General features: G+C 36.6%; 2 protein-coding genes across 2 annotated transcripts; one reads left to right on the top strand and one right to left on the bottom strand.

The window, feature by feature from the left end:
• Window positions 1-3,052: 3,052 nt before the first annotated feature.
• LOC127103988 (uncharacterized) lies at window positions 3,053-3,993 on the top strand. Its single transcript, XM_051041215.1, has 4 exons — window positions 3,053-3,096; window positions 3,315-3,510; window positions 3,556-3,645; window positions 3,739-3,993. Exons 1-4 carry the CDS (start codon window positions 3,053-3,055, stop codon window positions 3,991-3,993), a joined length of 585 nt encoding a protein of 194 aa, XP_050897172.1.
• A 16,118-nt stretch (window positions 3,994-20,111) lies between these two features.
• On the bottom strand, window positions 20,112-21,287 carry LOC127103987 (uncharacterized). The gene is made up of 2 exons (XM_051041214.1): window positions 21,178-21,287; window positions 20,112-21,090 (listed from the first exon to the last, which is right to left on the bottom strand). Exons 1-2 carry the CDS (start codon window positions 21,285-21,287, stop codon window positions 20,112-20,114), a joined length of 1,089 nt encoding a protein of 362 aa, XP_050897171.1.
• Window positions 21,288-22,543: the final 1,256 nt, after the last annotated feature.

Here is a 22,543-nt window from a genome sequence, read left to right as displayed (position 1 = left end):
ACTTCAAATTATCCAAATGGTCCTTCAACTTTAAGCCATGCACAAGTCATTCATACTTTTCCAAAATGAGATGCTTTTGGACTTTTTGGAAAGGCTAGATCAAGAGGAACAACTTTCATGTTGAACACTTTTTCATTTGAAGCTTGGATCATGATGAATTTTGAGGTGGAAGTTTGGAAAAGCAAACATATCCAAAACAATTCTAAGTACCAAGTCCTATGTTCACTTCTTCCACCTTGAATAACTTTTTCTATGGGTTTTAAATGAGAAAGGTTACTTCATCAACGTTGTAGCTCTTTCAAATAAATTCAATATGGCCACAAATTTGACATCATTTGGATTTGGCATGAAGGAGTTATACATTTTAGAAGTTGAGGAAAATTACTTGTTCAATGGTATTGGCCCAAAATGACCTATAATGTTTCCTCTTGGAAAATGCATTTGCAAGTTGAATTTGCACTTCCTCCAAACATCAAAGTTGAATTAGACATCTTGAATTTGATCATGGAATTTTAATGGTTTTCATATCATACAAAATGAGCTAGTTATGATCTTGGGAAATTGACCTCCAAATTAGGGTTTAAACAAAATGACCTATAATCTTTCACCATAAAAAATGACTTTACAAGCAAAACTAGCTCTTGACCTTAACATGAAAGTTGTTTGGAATGTCATTTAGAGTAACGTTTCTCTTGGAATCATTTTCATATGATAAATATTGTAGGAGATAGGGTCTAAGGAACCCCAATTTTGGCCAGTTGAAATCCTCTGATCAACCACCATGAACCAACTTGCTAGCTTGATATTCTCTTGACTTTTGGGACTCATGGAGGATCATATATGCATAATATGATTTAATTTGAAGTATCCCTTGAAATTTTGTATCAATTGTTGAAGAAACTTGTTGAAGAAGTCACATAAGATACCTAGATGAATTAGGGTTTCCAAGGCAAACCAACTCCAAACTCTTGATGATTTCTTGATCAAAATAACATGTGAAGATCATGGGGATTCATATATGACACTTAGAGCCAAAGTAAACAATTATTGTTTGATATCCTAGCAATGAGGGTCTCAAACCCTAGATATGAGCCTGATAGAGCATAGGTGAGCATGTACACTACCTACAAAAACAATAGACTATGCATTGACATATTTTTGGTATTTTGGTTAGTAAATAATAAAAAAAAATGTATGATACAATCAAAAGTGCTTAGTGATCTCTCCCAATGCAAACACAATGAATGAGGGGTAAGGAGAATGCCTAGGTGTGATCCCAATGCCAATGCATATGATGAGATAGCATGAGGGATCTTAGGGTCAAAATTGGGGTCTTACAGATAGATATAGGTTGTATAACTATTTATTTCATGAAAAATGATGGATTAATATGGTTTTATGATGAAAATTCATGTTGGACAATAGCTTTTTTGCAACAAATTTTCTGGTTTTTGACAACATTTTCGTAACAGCAAATTTTCTAGTATTGACAGCATTTTGAAAAACTTGTAAATTCAAACACTTTTGAACCGTAACTCCGTTTGAGGTGCCTTTTGAACCATTACGAAGCTAAGAATATTATCTATAATGTGATATTAATTTTGATAACAGTAGATTAATATCTTATCAAAAAAATCCTAATGTGGATGTATGTTATATGTATGGTGAATGTGAATGATATGTTTTCTATTGTTTGGCATGTATTAGATGGTTTTAGATGGATTTTGTGAAGAAACATAATACTTGAAATTATGTATGTGATGACGTGAATTGGTGAATTTGATGAATAACATGAATTGGATTGTTTGCTTTATGTTAATGTGTTGTGATGAGATGATGAATACTATTTGATGTATTGTTTGGGATTGAAGCCATTTTAGGTGTATGTTGTGCAAATGTTGGATGTGGTATGCTTATGTATGATTAAGCGGTTGCGATCATCTTAATCGCATGAGTCTTGTTGTTGTTGCACACTTACACTAGCATGAGTCTATGAAATATGCAATGTTGGCTAATCTCGCGTAGATTATTTGCTTGTCCCAAACCTAATGCCGAATGGGGTTTGAAAGCTTAAGGTTGAATCGAGCTTTAAAGGTGGTTATCTAGTCTATTTCAGAGACGCTCGGCAAGTCAAAAATGATAACGAATGGGATCCACATGCATATCGCATTGAGTCACAAATTGAGTCGCACGTGTCGGTGTGAATTGTTGTTTGTGTGATTATGTGATACGATTGTGTGGATATGATTTTGGTAAATATGCATATACGTGGATTTTAGGTGATCCATTTGATATGAATTGTTGATGTGTTGTTGTTCTAATATGTGTGCATGTTTATGATATATGTGATGAAATGGTTACTTGTATACATTATGGAATCATGTGAAAGTTGTTTACATATTTGATGATGATTTGTAAATGATGATGGATGATAATATGTACATGAAATTGATATCTTGTGAAATATGACTTTTGTACATCGTTTAGTATTTGTAAATGAATACTTGTGGATTGTTGAGCCATGTCGTATGATGGTAAATATGTGATTCTTTTATAAGATGATATGATGCATGTTTGTATGAAGTGTGATGAAATCTAATAATATATGTATGTTTGTTATACATTTCATATTATTACGTTTTTCTATAATGATTTGAATTCTCACCCTTCTGTTGGAATGATGTTCTATCGCGACAACGCTCAGGTACCGGAGATAATGGTGCTTCGCATAAGGATTACATTCGAAGGCTAGTTCTTGTTGTGTTTTTACTAGGTAGTCTATAATGCTCTGGTCATGTAACACTTGAGTTTATGGGATAATTTATATTTGTTTTGATGTTGAGAGATATTGTGGTGCTCTCTTTTATCTTGTTATTTTGATATGTTGGTTTTAATGTTGAGTGGCCTTAGAGTCCAAAATGATATTTGTGGTAGATGATTTATGGGAATCATCACTATTTACCATTTATGAAGAGAGATGTTATTCCACTGTGTGAGTTTGCATGTTCGTTATTTGATTTTGATTTATAATTCGTGTTACTTGTATGCGACCATGGCATGTGTTGTTTATGGCAGAAGTAAATGTGATTCCCTTGTGTATGCATGCTTTAATTTACTCTGATTATGCAATTGTATGTTGTATTTGAGTAATATTAGTTTGGGGGGTGTTACATTAGTGGTATCAGAGCACGATCGGTCATTCGGCCAGGTTATGAATTTGTTTGATTCCATTGTATCAGATTTGTGTGTATGACACAATCGATACAGTTTGTTTAACAATTCCTATTGTTGTGGTTGTTTGGTTTGTGTAACAGGAAGATGGTTGCTGGAAGGAATGATGATGCGCTTGCAGAGGAATTGACCTTGTTGGCTGGTGCCATTCCGCAAATGAATGTTGGTGATCGAGAGCGTGATGCTGATGAGTTTCGTGCTTTGGGGAAGTTCCAGAGGAACAATCTGCCAACTTTTGAAGGAGCTCATGAACCTGACAAAGCTCAAGAATGGTTGAAGGCGATTGAGAAAATATTTTGAGTTATGAACTGTTCAGATGCGCAGAAGGTGCAGTTTGGCACTCATGTGCTTGAGAAAGAAGCTAAGGATTGGTGGGGCAACACTATTCAGAGATTTGATGAGGATGGCACTAAAGTGACTTGGGAACTTTTCCATGATGCTTTTCTAGAGAAGTATTTTCCATAAGATGTTCGTTGAAAGAAGGAAATTTAATTCCTTGAGTTAAAGCAAGGTAATGGTACCGTAGCTGAGTATGCTGCAAAGTTTGAGGAGTTTATCAAATTTTGTCCCCATTATAATACTGCTAATGCTGAGAGATCCAAGTGTCTTAAGTTTGTGAATGGCTTGAGACCTGATATCAAGAAGGCAATTGGTTACCAACAGATTACGAGATTTTCTGAGTTGGTTAACAAGAGTAGGATCTATGATGAGGATTGCCGTGAGAGTGCTTCTCATTACAAGTCCTTGCATAATAAGAAATGAAAAGGGTGATTCCGATGGAAGTCGTATGATGGTAAGAAGAAAGCTTATGATGGCAAGAAGCCGAGTGGGGGACGATCTCACACTCCTGACAAGTGCTTCAGATGTGGTGTTGAGGGACATCATGCTCCCGAATGTCCTAAGGTCAACGTGACTTCTTTCAAGTGTGGCAAGCAAGGTCACAAATCTTTTGATTGCAGAGTTGGTTCGAATGTGACTTGCTACAACTGTGGTGAGCAAGGGCACATTAGTACCAAGTGTAATAAGCCGAAGAAGGAACAAGCCAAAGGGAAAGTGTTTGCATTGTCCAGTGTTGATACTTCTGCTAAGGAAAGATTGATTCGAGGTACGTGCTTTATTAATAATATGCCTTTGATTGCTATTATTGATATCGGTGCAATGAATTCTTTTATTTATTTGGATTGTGCTAAGAGATTGAATGTTGAGTTATCTGTTATGCGTGGAAGCATGGTTATTGATACTACGACTATGGGTTCAGTGACTACTTCATCTGTTTGTTTGAAATGTCCGTTGAATATTTGTGATAATGATTTTGAAGTTGATTTAGTGTGTCTTCCATTGAGTCAACTTGATGTTATTTTGGGAATGGACTGGTTGAGGGCCAACCCTGTCTATATCAATTGTTTTGCGAAAGCTGTTCTTTTTCTTGAGCCAGAGAAGGAAGGTGATTTATCCTTGTCTACTCAACAAGTGAATGAATCTATGCGAAATGGTGCTGAAGTGTTTATGTTGGTGGCAAGTTTGAAGCTTAATGAAAATAGAACAATGGGTGAATTTCCAGTTGTTCGTGATTGTCCTAAAGTGTTTCCTGATGAGGTTAGAGATTTCTCGCCTGAACGTGAAGTTGAGTTGACGATTGATTTAATTCCTGGTACTAGTCCGGTATTGATGGCTCCGTAACGGATGTCACCATCTGAGTTGATAGAGTTGAAGAGTCAACTAGAAGATTTACTTGATAAGAGGTTTATTCGTCTGAGTGTGTCACCATGGGGTGCACCTGTCTTGTTAGTTAAGAAGGAAGAAGGTACTATGAGGTTGTGTGAGGATTACAGATAACTGAATAAGGTTACTATCAAGAATAAGTATATGCTTCTGAGGATTGATGATTTGATGGATCAGTTGGTTGGTGCTTGTGTGTTTAACAAGATTGATTTGAGGTCTGGGTATCACCAGATCCGTGTGAAAGCTAAAGATATTCAGAAGACTACTTTTAGAACAAGGTATGGACACGATGAGTATTCGGTGATGCCTTTCGGTGTGACGAATGCACCTAGTGTATTTATGGGGTACATGAATTTTATTTTTCATAAATATCTCGATAAGTTTGTCGTTGTGTTTATCAATGATATTTTGATCTATTCGAAGAATGAAGAGGATCATGCTGTGCATTTGAGGATTGTTTAATCTGTATTGAAAGAGAAGCAGTTGTTTGCTAAACTTTCAAAGTGCGAGTTTTGGTTGAAGGAAGTGAGTTTCCAAGGCCATGTGATCTCTAGTGGTGGTATTTCGGTTGATCCTTCTAAGATTGAGGCTATATCTCAATAGGAAGCGCCGAAATCTGTGTCTGAGATTCGTAGTTTTCTTGGTTTGGCAAGTTATTATCGAAAGTTTATTGAAGGCTTTTCTAAGATATCTTTGTCGTTAACGCATTTGACTAGGAAAGGTCAAGCTTTCATTTGGACTGCATAGTGTGAAGATAGTTTTCAAGAGCTGAAGATGAGATTGACTATTGCTCCTGTTTTGATTTTACCGAATCCATCAGAACCATTTGTTGTGTATTGCCATGCTTCTTTGATGGATTTAAGAGGTGTGTTAATGCAGTATCAACAAGTTGTAGCTTATGCTTCAAGGCAACTCCAAGTGCATGAGAGGAACTATCTGACTCATGATTTGGAATTAGCTGTTATTGTGCTTGTTTTGAAGATTTGGAGACATTATTTGTTTGGGTTGAGATTCAATGTGTTTAGTTACCACAAGAGTTTGAATTATTTGTTCGATAAGAAAGAGTTGAATATGAGGCAAAGGAGATGGTTGGAATTCTTCAAGGATTATGATTTTGGTTTGAATTACCATCCTGGCAAAGCGAATGTTGTAGCCGACGCTTTGAGTAGGAAATATTTGCATATGTCGATGTTGATGGTGCGAGAATTGGATTTGCTTGAACAATTTCGAGATATGAGTTTGGTTTATGAAGAGACTTCTTTTGGAGTGAAGCTTGGTATATTGAAGCTTACTAGTGGAATTTTGGATGAGATTCAAGAAGGTCAGAAATCTGATTTGGTTTTGGTAGATCGATTGACGTTGATCATACAAGGTAAAGGTGGTGATTTTCAGATTGATGAGAATGGTATCATGAGGTGTCATGATAGAGTTTGTGTTCCCGATGTTTCGGATTTGAGAAAGAGGATTCTTGATGAAGGACATCGTAGTGGTTTAAGTATTCATCCTTGTGCTACTAAGATGTATCAAGATTTGAGGAAATTATTTTGGTGGCCTGGTATGAAGAAAGAGATAGTGGAATTTGTGTATTCGTGTTTGATTTGTCAGAAATCGAAGATTGAGCATCAGAAGCCGTCAGGTTTGTTACAACCGTTATCTATTCCTGAATGGAAATGGGATAGTATTTCTATGCATTTTGTTTATGGTTTACCTAGGACTCCGAGTAATTGTGAAGCTATTTGGGTTATTATGGACATGTTGACGAAATCTGCTCACTTTATTCCGATTAGAATGGATTATCCGATGGAGAGGCTTGCAAAGCTGTATATTGAGAAAATTGTCAGTTTGCATGGTATTTTGCCTAGCATTGTGTCAGATAGGGATGCAAGGTTCACTTCGAGATTTTGGGAAGGTTTGCAATCTGCTTTGGGTACAAAGTGGTGTTTGAGTTCTGCTTATCATCCACAGACAGATGGTCAGACTGAGAGGACGATTCAGTCGCTTCAGGATCTTTTGAGAGCCTGTGTTTTGGAACAGGGAGGTGCTTGGGATAGTTATTTGCCTTTGATTGAGTTTACCTACAACAATAGTTTTCATTCAAGTATTGGTATGGCTCCATTTAAAGCTTTGTATGGTAGAAGGTGTAGGACACCTTTGTGTTGGTACGAATCTGGAGAGAGTGTTGTGGTTGCACCTGAGATAGTTCAACAAATTATTAATAAGATTAAAATGATCAAAGAGAAGATGAAGGTTTCTCATATTCGTCAGAAGAGTTACCATGATAAGAGAAGGAAAGCGCTTGAGTTTGCGGTAGATGATCATGTGTTTTTAAGAGTTACACCGGTAATAGGTGTTGGTAGAGCATTGAAGTCGTGTAAGTTAACGCCGTATTTTATGGTCCATATCAGGTTTCCGAGAAATTAGGTGATGTGGCGTATCGGGTTACGTTGCCGCCGTCACTCGCTAATCTCCATGATGTGTTTCACATGTCTCAATTGAGGAGATACATTGCGGATCCTTCGCATGTTGTCCAATTAGATGATGTTGAGGTTAGATATAATTTGACCATGGAGACATTACCTATGTGGATAGAAGATAGAGAGGTGAAACAACTCCGTGGTAAAGAGATCGCTTTGGTCAAAGTCATTTGGGGAGGAATGGCTAGTGGAAATGTGACGTGGGAGCTTGAGAGTCATATGAGGGATTCATATCCCGAGTTGTTTACTTGAGGTAATTTACGAGGATGAATATATTTCAAGTGGGGGAGAGCTGTAACACCCCGATTTAATTTCTGTATTTATTTATTAGGTGTTTCTTTTAATTAATCATTATTAGGTATGATAATTAATTAAATATATGTTCTGGTGATTATTTGAATATATGTGTTATTTGAATAATTGTATTTTATGAGTAGAAATAGAAATTGTCTAGTAATATGCCTAATTAATTAGAACGAATGGATAAGTGGGTTAAGCCCATTATGAGTTAAAAAGGCAGTAATGGTTTTAGAGATTAGAGTTAGTTTTGGAAAAAAAAGAGAAGAAGAGAGCATAGAAGAGAAGAGAAGGGAAAGAGGAGAAGAGTAAACTAGAAGAAGAAGGACCTAGAGATTTCATCTATACTAAGGTAAGGGTGAGATTTCAAGTGGTTATGGATAAACATAATGTATGTAATGTATGTGGGTTAGATATCATGAACTTAGGATTTGGAGATTTTGATTTTTGAGAAACCCTAACATGTATTTATGTTTTAATCCATGAAATTGATGTTTATGTTATGCTATGATGTTTCTATATTGAATTCCATGAATGGGTATGTATAGAACATGATTTGGCGTATAATTACATGTTTGAGTTTCACTTGAAAATGGTTGATTTGAGATTTTGGTGAGAATTAGTGGAGCTTAGAATCTTGCTTCTATGATCCTAATAGTTGCTATATGATATATATAGGTTGTATAACTATTTATTTCATGAAAAATGATGGATTAATGTGGTTTTATGATGAAAATTCGTGCTGGACAGCAGCATTTTTGCAACAGCAAATTTTCTGATTTTTGACGGCATTTTCGCAACGGCAAATTTTCTGTTTTTTTACTGCATTTCACAACAACAAATTTTCTGGTTTTGACAGCATTTTAAAAAACTTGTAAATTCAATAACTTTTGAACCGTAACTCCGTTTGAGGTGTCGTTTGGACCGTTACGAAGCTAAGAATATTATCTACAACGTGATATTCATTTTGATAACAGTAGATTAATATTTTATCAAAAGAATCCTAATGTGATTGTATGTTATATGTGTGGTGAATGTGAATGACATGTTTTCTATTGTTTGGCATGTATTGGATGGTTTTAGATGGATTTTGTGAAGAAACATAATACTTGAAATTATGTATGTGATGATGTAAATTGGTGAATTTGATGAATAACATGAATTGGCTTGTTTGCTTTATGTTAATATGTTGTGATGAGATGATGAATGCTATTTGATATATTGTTTGGGATTGAAGACATGTTAGGTGTATGTTGTACAAATGTTGGATGTGATATGCTTATGTATGATTAAGGGATTGTGATCGTCTTAATTGCATGAGTCTTGTTGTTGTTGTTGCACACTTACACTAGCATGAGTCTATGAAAGAGGCAATGTTGGGTAATCTCGCGTAGATTATTTACTTGTCCCAAACCTAACGCCGAATGGGGTTTCAAAGCTTAAGGCCGAATAGAGCTTTAGAGGTGCTTATCTAGTCTATTTGAGAGACACCCGGCAAGCCGGAAATGATAACGGATGGGATCCACATGCATATCACATTGAGTCACACATTGAGTCGCACGTGTCAGTGTGAATTGTTGTTTGTGTGATTATATGATATGATTGTGTGGATATGATATTGGTAAATATGCATATACGTGGGTTTTAGGTGATCCATTTGATGTGAATTATGGATGTGTTATTGATGTGATATGTGTGCATATTTGTGATATATGTGATGAAATGGTGACTTGTATACATCATGGAATCATGTGAAAGTTGTTTACGTATTTGATGATGATTTGTAAATGATGATGGATGATAATATGTACATGAAATCGATATGTTGTGAAATATGACTTTTGTACATCGTTTAGTATTTATAAATGAATACTTGTGGATTGTTGAGCCATGTTGTATGATGGTAAACATGTGATTCTTGAATAAGATGATATGATGCACGTTTGTATGAAGTGTGACAAATTCTAATAATATATGTATGTTTGTTATACATTTCACATTATTATGTTTTTCTATAATGATTTGAATTCTCACCCTTTTGTTGGAATTGTGTTCTATTGCGACATCGCTCAGGTACCAAAGATAGTGGTGTTTCGCACAAGGATTAGATTCGGAGGCTAGTTCTTATTATGTTTTAACTAAGTAGTCTATAGTGCTCTGGTCATGTAACACTTGAGTTTATGGGATTATTTGTATTTGTTTTGATGTTGAGAGATATTGTTGTGCTCTCTTTTATCTTGTTATTTGGATACATTGGTTTTGATGTTGAGTGGCCTTAGAGCCTAAAACGATATTTTGTGGGAGATGATTTAGGGGAATCATCATTATTTACCATTTATGAAGAGAGATGTTATTCCGCTGTGTGAGTTTGCATGTTGGTTATTTGTTTTTGATTTATAATTTGTGTTACTTGTATGTGACCATGGCATGTGTTGTTTCTGGCAGAAGTAAATGTGATGCCCTCGTGTATGCATGCTTTAATTTACTCTGATTATGCAATTGTATGTTGTATTTGAGTAGTATTAGTGTGGGGGGTGTTACACTTGACGAAGCCTCACCCAAGTCATTAAAAGTACGGACGTTAGCATTGTCCAAGCCCATATACCATCTGAGTGCAACACCAGTTAGACAGTCCTGGAAGTAATGGATGAGTAGTTGATCATTGTCTGTCTGAGTAGACATCTTTCAAACATACATGACAAGATAACTCAGAGGACAGGTATTTCCCTTATATTTTTCAAGTCTAGGACCTTTAACTTGACTATGATCTTGACGTTGGGCACCAAACACAACTCAACAACACTCTTATCAAACATATCCTTCCCCCTTAAGGGCTTCAATTCCTTTCTCAACTCAAGGAATTGGTCTTTCATCTCGTCCATCTTTTCATAGACATCGGGGCTTTCAGACGACTCAGAGTGATAAATGGTTTCCTCTACACTGGGAAAAGTATGCATAATGGGAGGAGGAACAAACAGGACCGGGCTAGATTTCGGCATAGAAGAAAATGTTAGAGCGTACCCTTCGGGCACAAGGTTTGATGGCATTCCCCACGGGAATCTGGCAGGAATGGAAGGCACAGACTAGCTAGCAGCAACTACGTGCATAGACGTTGAAGCAATCTCGGAAATCATAGTCCTTTGAAGAGGAGGAGTTGTAGGAGGAGGAGATGGTTGATTATGAGCGGCAATCACATACTCCATCAAAGCAGTGAGCCTGGAAATCTCACCCTTAAGCTCTATGTTCTCTTGTTCAAGATGCCCCTTTCTCCTCTGGTGATTAGCTCGAGTCTTATAGTGATGAGTCAGCTTGTCAGATACACAGAAGAAGAACCATAAGACATCTCGCTGAAGAAACCTATTATGCAAATGATGCATGAGATGTTTTATTTTTTATTGTTTTTAATTCCAAGGAACATACAAAGTCTAATTTGCAAATATTTTCAATTAATAATAGTAATCAACAATAATAACAATTCAATTTGCCATAAAATCTCTTTTTATTCATAAAATTTGGAAGGATTACACTAAGTACAATTTCAGAAACCAAAATATAAATACAAGAGAAAAGGAAACTATCATCCTAAGGATCCCTAGCAATTGAACTAGCCAAGGGAGTGTACTTCCTTCGGATGCACCGAATCTCTGTCTTTGAAGTTTTTTGCATGTAAGCCTTCTCGAGGACGAGTCGATCAACAATATTCTTCCAAGCACCGGAAGGCTAAGGCACACTAGAGGAAAATAAATCCTCTGGCTCTCTGTGTCTCTTTACTGTGCGCTCTTCAAGGAACTCAATGAGTGCATCCTTGTCTTTTGACTCAAGTTGCAACTCCACATGCTTTCGGTTCAAAGCATGGAACCGCTCTTCCCAAAGATCTCTCTCTTGCTTCATCTGGGCAAGTGCATCTCCCAATTCCTCTACATCTTGGTTATGGAGAGTTGATGGCTCAACCATAACCATAGACATAGGTCTTTCACAAGCATACAACATCTTATACTTTAGAGCTCTCTTCTTCACCCAAGTAGTGTAAGCTTCAAAAGCTACACAGTTGCATCGACCAAGCTCGACTCTACCCTTCCTATGAACATTGTGCCAAGCATGCACCATTCTTCTCTTCAGATTCTGGGGATATTTACCCTCCTGATAGAATAGACTCTCTAACTGAATGTTATTAGGATTATCTTTCAAGGGGAACCCAAGCTGAAGACGGGCCAAGGTAGGGTTGTAGTTGATTCCTCCTTGTGTACCAATGAGAGACACATTAGAGAACTCACCACAACTGTCAATAATATCCAAGCTATCCAAAGCAAAATCATACCAAACAATGTCATCATTAGTGAGAGACATAAGTCTCTGAGACCACCGTAGACTTTGTCGGTTCTCAAAGAAAGCAGACGTCTGTGGCAAGTGTGAAATAAACCACTTGTACAGAAGAGGAACACAACACACAATGGTTCCACCACCCTTAGAATTCCTCAAATGCAAAGAGAAATACATGTCACCCAACAAAGTTGGAACAAGATTCCCAATCAAGAATATTCTAATGGCGTTAACATCAATAAAACTGTCAATGTTAGGGAACAAAGATATACCATAGATGAGCAAGACAAAGATTGCTTCAAAAGCGTCCATGCTACCTGCTTGAGAAAAGGAAGTAGCTCTACCAAGGAGAAACTCATAAGTCAACCCTATAATCCCTCCTTTCTTCAGCAAATTAGCATCAATCTCAGATTTCTTCAAGTGAAGAGCTTCGGCTATGACTTGAGATCTCGGGATCTCCTCCAATCCACTAAAAGGTACCTTGTTAGATACGGGCATACCCAAGAGATGGGCATACTCTTATAACATGGGCACAAGCTGATAATCAGGAAAAGTGAAGTACCAATAGAGAGCTTCATAAAACTGCACCGAGACACTCAAAAGTCCTTCAACCACATCAGTAGACAGTATATATAAAAGCTTCCCATGACGTTTCTTGAAGTACAAGGGATCTAATACAAAGGATGATAGTTTCCTTAAATCTCTCAAGTCGGGACATCTGAAACTATACTTTTTAGTGTTTCTTCATCCATAATACATGGTCTAAAAATAATTTGCAAATAAGATCTTAGTTCCTTCAAAATGTTATTACTATGATGAATGTTATGATGCACACGTATGCATGAATGCGACAATCACACATAAGGGATCACACACAAGGAAAACAAAAACAAAGGTCAAGGGATGGATCAAGTCATCATCAAGATCAATCATCCATTTTGGTGGATTTAGGTTCTTCACCTTATCAACACCTAAGTTACATTGATATTGATGAGACCGATCGGATCAACCGAGAATCAAAGGGTTTGTTGTGAGTCACGAGCATGGAGTCGGGTTGAGAACCATCCCAAAGGAGTGTACTAAGGATAAAAACATGTAGATCATGTTCTAAAAAGTTCCCAGAGTTATGATCCCATCTATCAGATACTATGGGTTAGGATGACTGACTCATCAACCCATAGTATTTTCAAGAGAAACTCGTCTGAGTGTAGTATCGCGTAACAACTGCTATCAAGTCTACACTTGAATAGTCTCTGCACTATATCCTAAAAAGAGGCTAAGTTTTGTTAAATGTTCTACGGTCCTCAACTTCTTAGAGCCCTAATTAGAGAAAGTAATGCATATCCACGACTTACTCGTGTGACATCAGTAACTCAAAACAGGTCTCCATTGAGCGGGGGATCATACATCAAGTCTTTCAAGACTACTCCTTTAAAGCCAACATGACTATACCACCCTCATATCTTAAGTTGCACTCAAGCTCGAGTTAGAACTTATCTCACCACTCAGAAGTCACCAAGCATAATAGACAAAGTATCACACAACAATATATACAAACAAACATCAAATATACAAATATATACACACACAAAAAAAGGCTAAACCCACTGAGGACTACTCCTCAGCAGATTCGCCACTTTTATTTTGTAGCGGTAAATTGATGACCATCGAGCTATTGGTAAACTCGACGTCAATAAAAACTAGAGTCGTCACCGCGTTTTTATTGTTTCCAAAGGAGAAGGGATAAGTACGTACAAAACCCAAAGATAAGAAGTTTTCAAATCAAAACTAATAAATCTCAGAGATTACAGGTAATGGGGTTGGTTACACAAAGGGAAGGTATTAGCACACAAAGTGTCCTAGGTACTCCTAGGGAGCCCTTTTTTGTGTCCAAGTGTTTTTTTGTTGAAAATAATGTTTGATAAAAAAGGAGTGAAGGGATGAGAAAAGAATTCATTAATTATATTTTTGTGTTTGACAAGACCTTCGGTCTTATGCCTACGTATCAACATAAAAATGAGGTATCAAAACCTTGTAGTTCATGGTAAAAATTAAGAAGGAAAGGAGGAGATGAAAGGAATACCCTGGACTTTTGAGCAAGCAACAAGCATAAACAAACATCCAAGAAATTAATATGAATATTAGAGGCATCAAATAAAGATGGCCATAATATCCAAGCAAGCATTCCAAAAGAAAGCAGTCTTCAAATGTCTTCAAAGGTTTAAGATGAAATATTCCTTGTGACAAAATCATAGGAACAATCATCAAACAACAACAATAATAATAGTGTAACACTTTAAGCACAGAGATAAAGTGGCAGATGAACCAAGGGCACTCAATGTTTGCATTAGATGAAAAGCACAATCAAGGATAGCTCAGTCTCAAATAGTTGCATTGGCCAAGTCCTCAAAGCAGAGGGAAGTTGCTTATTATAAGTCCAAAAGTTCATATCAAGTCCAACAGTCCACCAAGATATTTTTTAAGGTTTTTTATTGTTATTAAGTATTTTAAGGTCCTAAGACCACAAACAGAACAAAATAACAAACACGCAATATATACAATCACAAGATATGACTCAAGTGAGAAAAGTGAAAATGACTAAAACATAAACATATTTCATGAAATGTAAATGGCAATGAATGATAAAGGTACTAAAATTTAAATTGCATTAAGTAAATGACTTGAAAGTAACGCAATATTAGTAAGAAGTTAGTCAAATGTTAATGAAGAATTCAATTGGTTTTAGTCATTCTTTGGAGAACACTCAATCATTCATTCACAAGTATGAAGACATGAACCAAGACACCATTTATGAGAAGGGTTCCAACTAGGATAAATCAACAAGTACTCCACTAGCTCATATAAATGGAAAAAATGTCAAGTCTCCATACAATACCATGAAGAATGGGAGACTTACAATCTCACTTACAAGAATGTTATGCCTTTTGGGACAAATTTAGCTTTATGCTAAGCAATCGTAATTGGACTTATGTAGAAGTCACAACTATCTGAGGTAGGGCAATAAAAATGTTGGTGTTAATGCATGCTAGAGACATGGTACAAAGAACTAAGCTCTTAAAGCATACCACACACAAAAATAAAATGGGAGGGACCTATCTCAATCAGGATCATGTTGATTCATCTGACACAAGGTCATTGATGAATCAACTAGCATTTAACTTGTAGAGAAATCACTCGTCAATGATGGATTGGGAAAGAAGAGGGATGAAGATGAATAGGGAAAGGGAAATAGAAACCCAAATTGATCATATGAGGAATTTCATCTGATCAATATTATCCATTCATTTTGAGGGAAGAAATGTTCATTTCATCAACTCCATAAATCAAATAGTATTGATCAAATGGAAATTCAAATTAACCATGATCAAGGCCAAACAGAAAGTCAAATATCACAAAGTCAATCAAATGGCTCAACAATATTTCTAAACAATTAACATCTAAAAATCAAATTAAAAATGGAATAAAATACATTTTTAAAAGGACAAAACCTTAAATCCCTTCAAATCAACAAATAAATGGCCAAGGGGTTTATCCTAGGTCAAACAAGGTCAAAGGTAAAAAAAATTTAGAATTTTTGGAAAGTCAGAAGTATTTAAAAATATTTAAAAACAAGTCAAAAATCATTTAATTCACAAAAAATATCAAAATTAATCCAAAAAATTATTTTGATTCAAAGTATGGAAGAGGAAAATATTTAAAGATTTTTGTTGAAAGTCCCAAACTTTTTGGATTAAAAATGAATTTAATATGAAATAAACAAAATAAAGGTAGTTAAAATAAAGTCAGAATTAATAAAATAAATGGAACAAACTTCGGCCATCAGACCTCCCTCATTAATTGAGGTGGCAGATCTAATGGCCACATGTTAAAGGTCTATGGTGCACTTCAGTCAATGCGTGGCAAAATGAGTCAAAAAAAACAAAGGCCAGGATTAGAACGTGGGGAGATGATCATATGGAAACACGCCAACACATCATCAGAGCTAGGGCTCCGGTCATCTTCTCCGGTGGACTTCACTGCACTGGTCAACCACCAATGTTCATGAAAATTAAAGATGCATACACTAATTTGAAGAGAAAAATGTCAGGAACTCGAATCTTCCCTCAGAATTTTCCAATTCTCACTATATAGAGAGAGATATTGTGAATTGAAAATTGAGGAGTATGAATTGAGTTGCTTCGATTTGAACACAAAGCAGCTCAATCTTGTTGCCTACATTATTAGGTCTTCAGACAACCAAAGATGAAGCAAAATAGTGGATAATTGAGGGACAATCGAAGAAGAGAAAATTCACTAAAATCACCTTCGGCTTGATGCAATTGAGCTCGATCTTGCTTCCAATTTGGCTTGGCTTGCTTCTACCAACTTGCAGGAAGTGAAATGGATGATCAAATGGCTTGGACCCTTGGAGTTTCAATTCTAAAACAGAATTGGAATTGAAGCTCGATTTCAAGAGAAATCTTCAAGGTTATCATATCAATGGAGGGTGGAAGAGTTGCAGAACCAAAGCTGGGGAAGAAGGGTCCTCATTATGAGCTCAAGGGAAATGTATTTATAGCCATCCAATTTCTTTTCACACACTTTAAATCAAATTTCAAAAATATCAATGTCATCTTACATGCTTGCATGCTTTCATGGGCGTGCACAAGGCCCATGAAATGATATGAATATGTCCAAAATCATGTGCAAATCATCCTTGAATAAATTTTGGTATGAGCTTCAAATGAAAATGGTTCTTTCTCAAAAGTTGTAGCTATTTCATTCCTAATTAAGTTGGTAACAAATTTGACACCATTTGAATCTTTCATGAGGGAGTTATAGATTTTAGAAGTTGAGGAAAATTGCTTGTTCAATGATGATGGCACAAAATGACCTATAATGTTTACCCTTGGTACATTCCCTTGCAAGTAGAGTTTTACATTTCTCAAAGAAGAAAAGTTGGATAAGACATATTGCAATTAATCATGAAACTTGGATGGCCTTCATATCATAAAAATTGAGCAAGTTATGGTTCTTGGAAGTTGACCTTCCATCTAGGGCCCAAACAAAATGACCTATAATCTTTCACCATACAAATTGACTTTCCAAGAAAAATTATCTCTTGATGCACACATAAAAGTTGTTTGGAATGTCATAAAGAGTAATATTTATCTTGGAATCATTTTCATATGACAAAAATTATAGGAGATAGGGTCTAGGGAACCCTAGTTTTGACCAGTTGAATTTCTCTGGTCAACCTCTTTGAACCAACATGCAAACTTCAAGTTTGTTTTCTCTTTGGGGATCATGGAGAATCATATATGCTTAAAGATGATGTATAATGAAGTACCCCTTGATTTATTTTACCAATTGTTGAAGAAACATACTGAGAAAGTCACACAAGATACTCAGATGAATTAAGGCTTCCAAGGCAAACAAGCTTCAAACCCTTGATGAATTCTTGATAAAGATGAAAAATAAAGAACATTGGGATCCATGTATGATTCTTAAAGCCAATGTGAACCTTTCCTGTATTGATCTCTTGCATTTAGGGGTCTCAAACCCTATATGTGAGCTTGATAAGGCACATGTGGATGTACACACTACCTACAAAAGAAATGAAACTACATTAGACATATTTTTGGTATTTTGGTTAGTAAAAAAATAAAAACAAAGTATGATACAATCACAAAGTGATTGGTGATCTCTCCCAATACAAACCCAATGAATGAGGGGTGAGAAGGATACCGAGGTGTGATCCCAAAGCCAATGCAAATGATGAGATAGCATGAGGGATCTTAGGGTCAAAATTGGGGTCTTATAGTAACTTTTCTGACGACTCTGTGATGCTTTCATCTTTTCTTGGATCATCTTGATCTTTTCAGTTGTCTGGTGAATAATCTCAGGTCCGAGCACAACACTCTCGCATGACTCATACCAATACAAAGGAGTCCTACACCTCCTACCATACAATTCCTCGTACGGTGCCATTCCAATACTAGAATGATAATTATTGTTGTAGGTAAACTCCATTAACGATAAGTAGCTATCCCAAGCATCTGCTTGTTCTAGTACACAAGCCCTCAACAAATCTTCCAACGACTGCATGGTCCTCTCTGTTTGACCGTTCGTCTGCGGATGATAAGTAATACTCAACCTCAACTTAGTACCCAAAGTTGTCTGCAAATTCTCCATGAAACATGATGTGAATCTCAGATCTATCAGACGCAATACTTAATGGAATACCATGCAGTTTCACAATCTCATCAATATACAATTCAACCATCTTGTACAAAGAATAATTTATCCTCATTGGTATAAAATTAGCCAATTTGGTCAATCTATCAACAATCACCCAAATTGAATCGCATCCCTTCAAAGTATTTGGCATACCTGTCATAAAATCCATGGAAATGCTATCCCATTTCCACTCTGGAATATTTAACGGTTGCATCAGACCCAATGCTTTATGATGTTCAATCTTCGACTTCTGACAAGTCAAACAAGCATACATAAACTCAGTTACTTCCTTCTTCATTCATGGCCACCAAAATAATTTCTTCAAGTCTTGATACATTTTTGTGGCACCAGGATGAATACTTAAACCACTTATGTGACCCTCCTCGAGAATGCTCTTCTTAATTTATGGAACATCTGGAACACATGCCCTATCTCTGAACCTCATCACATCATAAGCAAACCCAAATCAGATTTATGGCCTTCTCTGATTTCTTCGATAATACCACTAGTCAGCTTCAGCATACCTTACTTCACACTATTAGGAGTCTCTTCACACACTAGACTCATATCTCTGAATTGTTCAATCAGTTCTAACTCTCGAACCATAAGCAATGACATATGTAAGGACTTCCTACTCAATGCATCAACTACAACATTAACCTTACCCGGATGGTAACTTAATTCAAAATCACAATCCTTCAAAATTTCAAGCCATCTCATCTGCCTCATATTCAACTCTTTCTGATCTAATAGATACTTCAGGCTCTAGTGATCGTTGAACACTTCGAACCTAGATCAAAAAAGATAATGCCTCCAAATCTGCAAAACAAATACCAGAACAGCCAACTCTAAGTCATGTGTAGGATAATTCCTTTCATGAACCTTCAATTGTATTGAAGCATAAGCAACGACCAGACCATTCTACACCAGTACACCACCAAGACTCATCTTTGACGCATCATAATATACTACAAAAGACTCACTCGGATTAGGCAAGATCAATACTAGATCACTCGTCAATTTCTTCTTGAGTTCTACAAAACTCTTTTCACATGCAATATCCCACACATAAGCTTGACCCTTTTGATACAACTGGGTAAAAGGTAGTGCTAACTTCCAAAAGCCTTCTATAAATCTTCGATAATAACTAGTTAAGCCAAGGAAACTACGAATCTCGATAGCATACTTAGGAGTATCCCACTATAATGCAACATCAACTTTTGACAGATCAACATCAATTCCTCCACTAGAAATCACATGGCCGAGGAAACTCACTTCTTTTAACCAAAATTCACACTTGGAAAACTTGGCATAAGGCTTCTTGTCTCTCAAGACCTGCAATATAACTTTTAGATGCTCTGCATATTCTTCCTCGAACTTAGAATATATCAAGATGTCATCGATGAATACGGCCACAAATTGATCCAGACAAGGATGGAAAATCCTATTCATATACTCCATGAACACATTTGGCGCATTAGACACTCCAAACGGCATTACTGTATACTCATAATGACCATACCTTGTCCTGAATGCAGTCTTCAGAATATCGTCTGGTTTCACACAAATCTGGTGATAACCTAACCTTAAATCTATTTTGCTGAACATACAAGTATACACCAATTGATTCATCAGATCATCAATTATCGGGAGAGGATACTTGTTTTTGATAGTAACTTTATTCAATTGTTTGTAGTCAACACACAACCTCATATTGTTATCCTTTTTCTTAACTAGCAACATTGGCGCACCCCACAGAGAAACACTTGGTCGAACAAACTTCTTCTCAAGCAACTCTTCCAACTATTTCTTCAATTCACCCAACTCTTAAGTCGGCATCCTATACGAAGCCATCGACACATGATTAGTACCAGGTACCACATCAATGGAAAACTCAATCTCACGCTCTAGTGGGAAGTCACTGATATCATTTGGAAATACATCTGGAAAATTGCACATAACAGGAAGATCAACACTTGCAGACTTATTGTCGACTTGCAATGATGCAAACATTGCAAACATCCGAGATAAAAACATCAGCTCTCCATAATCACCAAACTCTGGGAACCTCACGGTTTTACTGTAGCAGTTGATATGAAAATAGTACAACTCCAACCAGATTATTCCAAGAATAATAGTGATTTGATGCAATGGTAGACAAGCCAAGTCCATCGCAAAATTCTTACCATAAATGGTCAAAGGACAACTCAAACAGACTAACACAGTAGTCATAGAACCATTAGTCGAGGTATCGATAACCAAACTCCCAACCATAGAAGATAATTTTAAATCCAACCTCGTAGCACAATCAAGTGAAATAAACGAATGAGTAGCACCAGTATCAATAATAGAAATTAACTCAAGATTGTTAATGAAACAAGTACCTCTGATCAAGTTATTTCTCTTAGGAACATCTGAACCACTCAAAGTAAACACTCTACCATTAGTAGCGGTCGTCTTGTTTGGCTTCTGACATTGAATACTTATATGACCCTGTTCACCATAATTGTACCAAGTCGGACCATCATTCTTGCACTCTGCAACATGATGACCCATTTTTCCATAATTATAACATCTCAGAACCTTATTATTACATTTATTAGCATGGTGGCCCAACTCGCCACACTTGAAGCACTTGAAGGAAGCAGGAGCCCCTCTCCCACTTGTCTTCTTCCCATCTAAAGCCTTATGCTTCCCTTTTTCAGTTGGAGTTACATAAGGTTTCCCTCGAAATTTTCCCTTCCCTTTCTTCTCATTAAGACTCTTATAGTGAGCAGATCGGGATATGTTATCCTTATTGTAGATTCTACTCTTATTCACCAGTTCAACATACTGGCAAACTTGTTGGTATCTAATACCTTATTTGATCTTTGATCTCATCCCTTTCTCAAACTTGAGACATTTAGAAGTCTCAGCATCAACACAGATGTAATGGGGATAAAACTTCACCAGCGCCTCAAACTTCGCAGCATACTCTACCACAATCATGTTCCCTTCCTTCATCTTAAGGAACTCTATCTCTTTCTTGGCACCAACGTCCTCGGGGAAATACTTCTCCAAGAATTCTTTTCAGAACATAACCCCAGTTATCTCGCACCAATAGCTTCCAATCTCTGACACGCATTACCCCACCAAGCCTTAGCTTTCTCTGACAGCATATGAGTACCAAATTGTACCTTCTGAGCCTCGGTACAGGTCTTCACTCGGAAGATCTTCTGAGTTACTTTGATTCATGCATGTGCACCCTCTGGATCATGGCTACCCTTGAAAGTTGATAGATTATTCCTCTGATATTTTCCCAAAGCGTGAAACTCATTAGAAGCTCCTCTTCCTCCCCTATTCTGATTGTTCTATGCATTTTGAGCCATCGCCTGAGGAAGCGATTCCAAAGCTTCAGCAATGGCATGATCATTTCTCCCAGCCATTCTGCACACCATCAAACAACATTAGAAGAAACACTTCACTGACAGTGTACATACACTCATTGACTAATAGGGAATTTATATCATATAAAAACCTGGCCGGACGGACGACCTGCTCTGATACCACAAATGAAATATCCTTCTATACCCCAAAACAATAATCTGATATTTTAATTAAAAAATATAACCACACGGGTGTCACACACATAAAAACACATAACCTACTCTGTAACACGTGTTACCATAAAAATAAATTCAAATGCAAATATTTATACTTGGAATGTTACACGACATCCAACACATCTGATTTGTACTTGGGATGTTACATGACATCCAACACATCTGATTTGGCTTAAGTACTTGTATAGTAAGGCATTTAGTACCCTCCCTCTCATGCTCACCCGATAATTTATGGTATCATCGCAGCAGAATCACTAATAAACATACAACAATAGTATTGTAACTCAAGAAATTAAGTCTCATGAATTTCAACTTAATAGAATAATCAAAAGAGTATGTCAATCAACTCAAAACAACTTAAATTGTCCACATCACAAAAAGTTTGTAACATCGACAACAATGATACAAAAATCAAACCAAGCTTTTATCCCAACCCGATGTTACATGATCAGAGCAAGGAACCACTAAATAAAAGCGATAAACTACGGAAGTCACTTCAAGAGCTATCCTTCCACTTACTTCAGTTAAAGCTACTTCAGCGTATCTGCATGATGCCCACGTAAATGCAACATTCAAACAGAAAGGGGTGAGAATACATTTCAATAATTACCAATGGAAAACAAAGATTAACTAACAACATCACACACTAATTACAAC

Source organism: Lathyrus oleraceus, chromosome 7 (genome assembly GCF_024323335.1).
Source record: "Lathyrus oleraceus cultivar Zhongwan6 chromosome 7, CAAS_Psat_ZW6_1.0, whole genome shotgun sequence".
Taxonomy (NCBI): domain Eukaryota; kingdom Viridiplantae; phylum Streptophyta; class Magnoliopsida; order Fabales; family Fabaceae; genus Lathyrus; species Lathyrus oleraceus.
This window is presented reverse-complemented; position numbering and strand designations above follow the sequence as displayed.

Coding starts and splice junctions, on each gene's coding strand:
- LOC127103988 (XM_051041215.1), top strand. CDS start 3,053: ATGGCATGTGTTGTTTATGGCAGAAGTAAATGTGATTCCCTTGT. Junction 3,097..3,314: donor AGTAAATGTGATTCCCTTGT/GTATGCATGCTT, acceptor TTTGTGTAACAG/GAAGATGGTTGCTGGAAGGA. Junction 3,511..3,555: donor AAGCTCAAGAATGGTTGAAG/GCGATTGAGAAA, acceptor TCAGATGCGCAG/AAGGTGCAGTTTGGCACTCA.
- LOC127103987 (XM_051041214.1), bottom strand. CDS start 21,287: ATGAAGGAAGGGAACATGATTGTGGTAGAGTATGCTGCGAAGTTTGAG. Junction 21,091..21,177: donor GAGACTTCTAAATGTCTCAA/GTTTGAGAAAGG, acceptor GAATAAGAGTAG/AATCTACAATAAGGATAACA.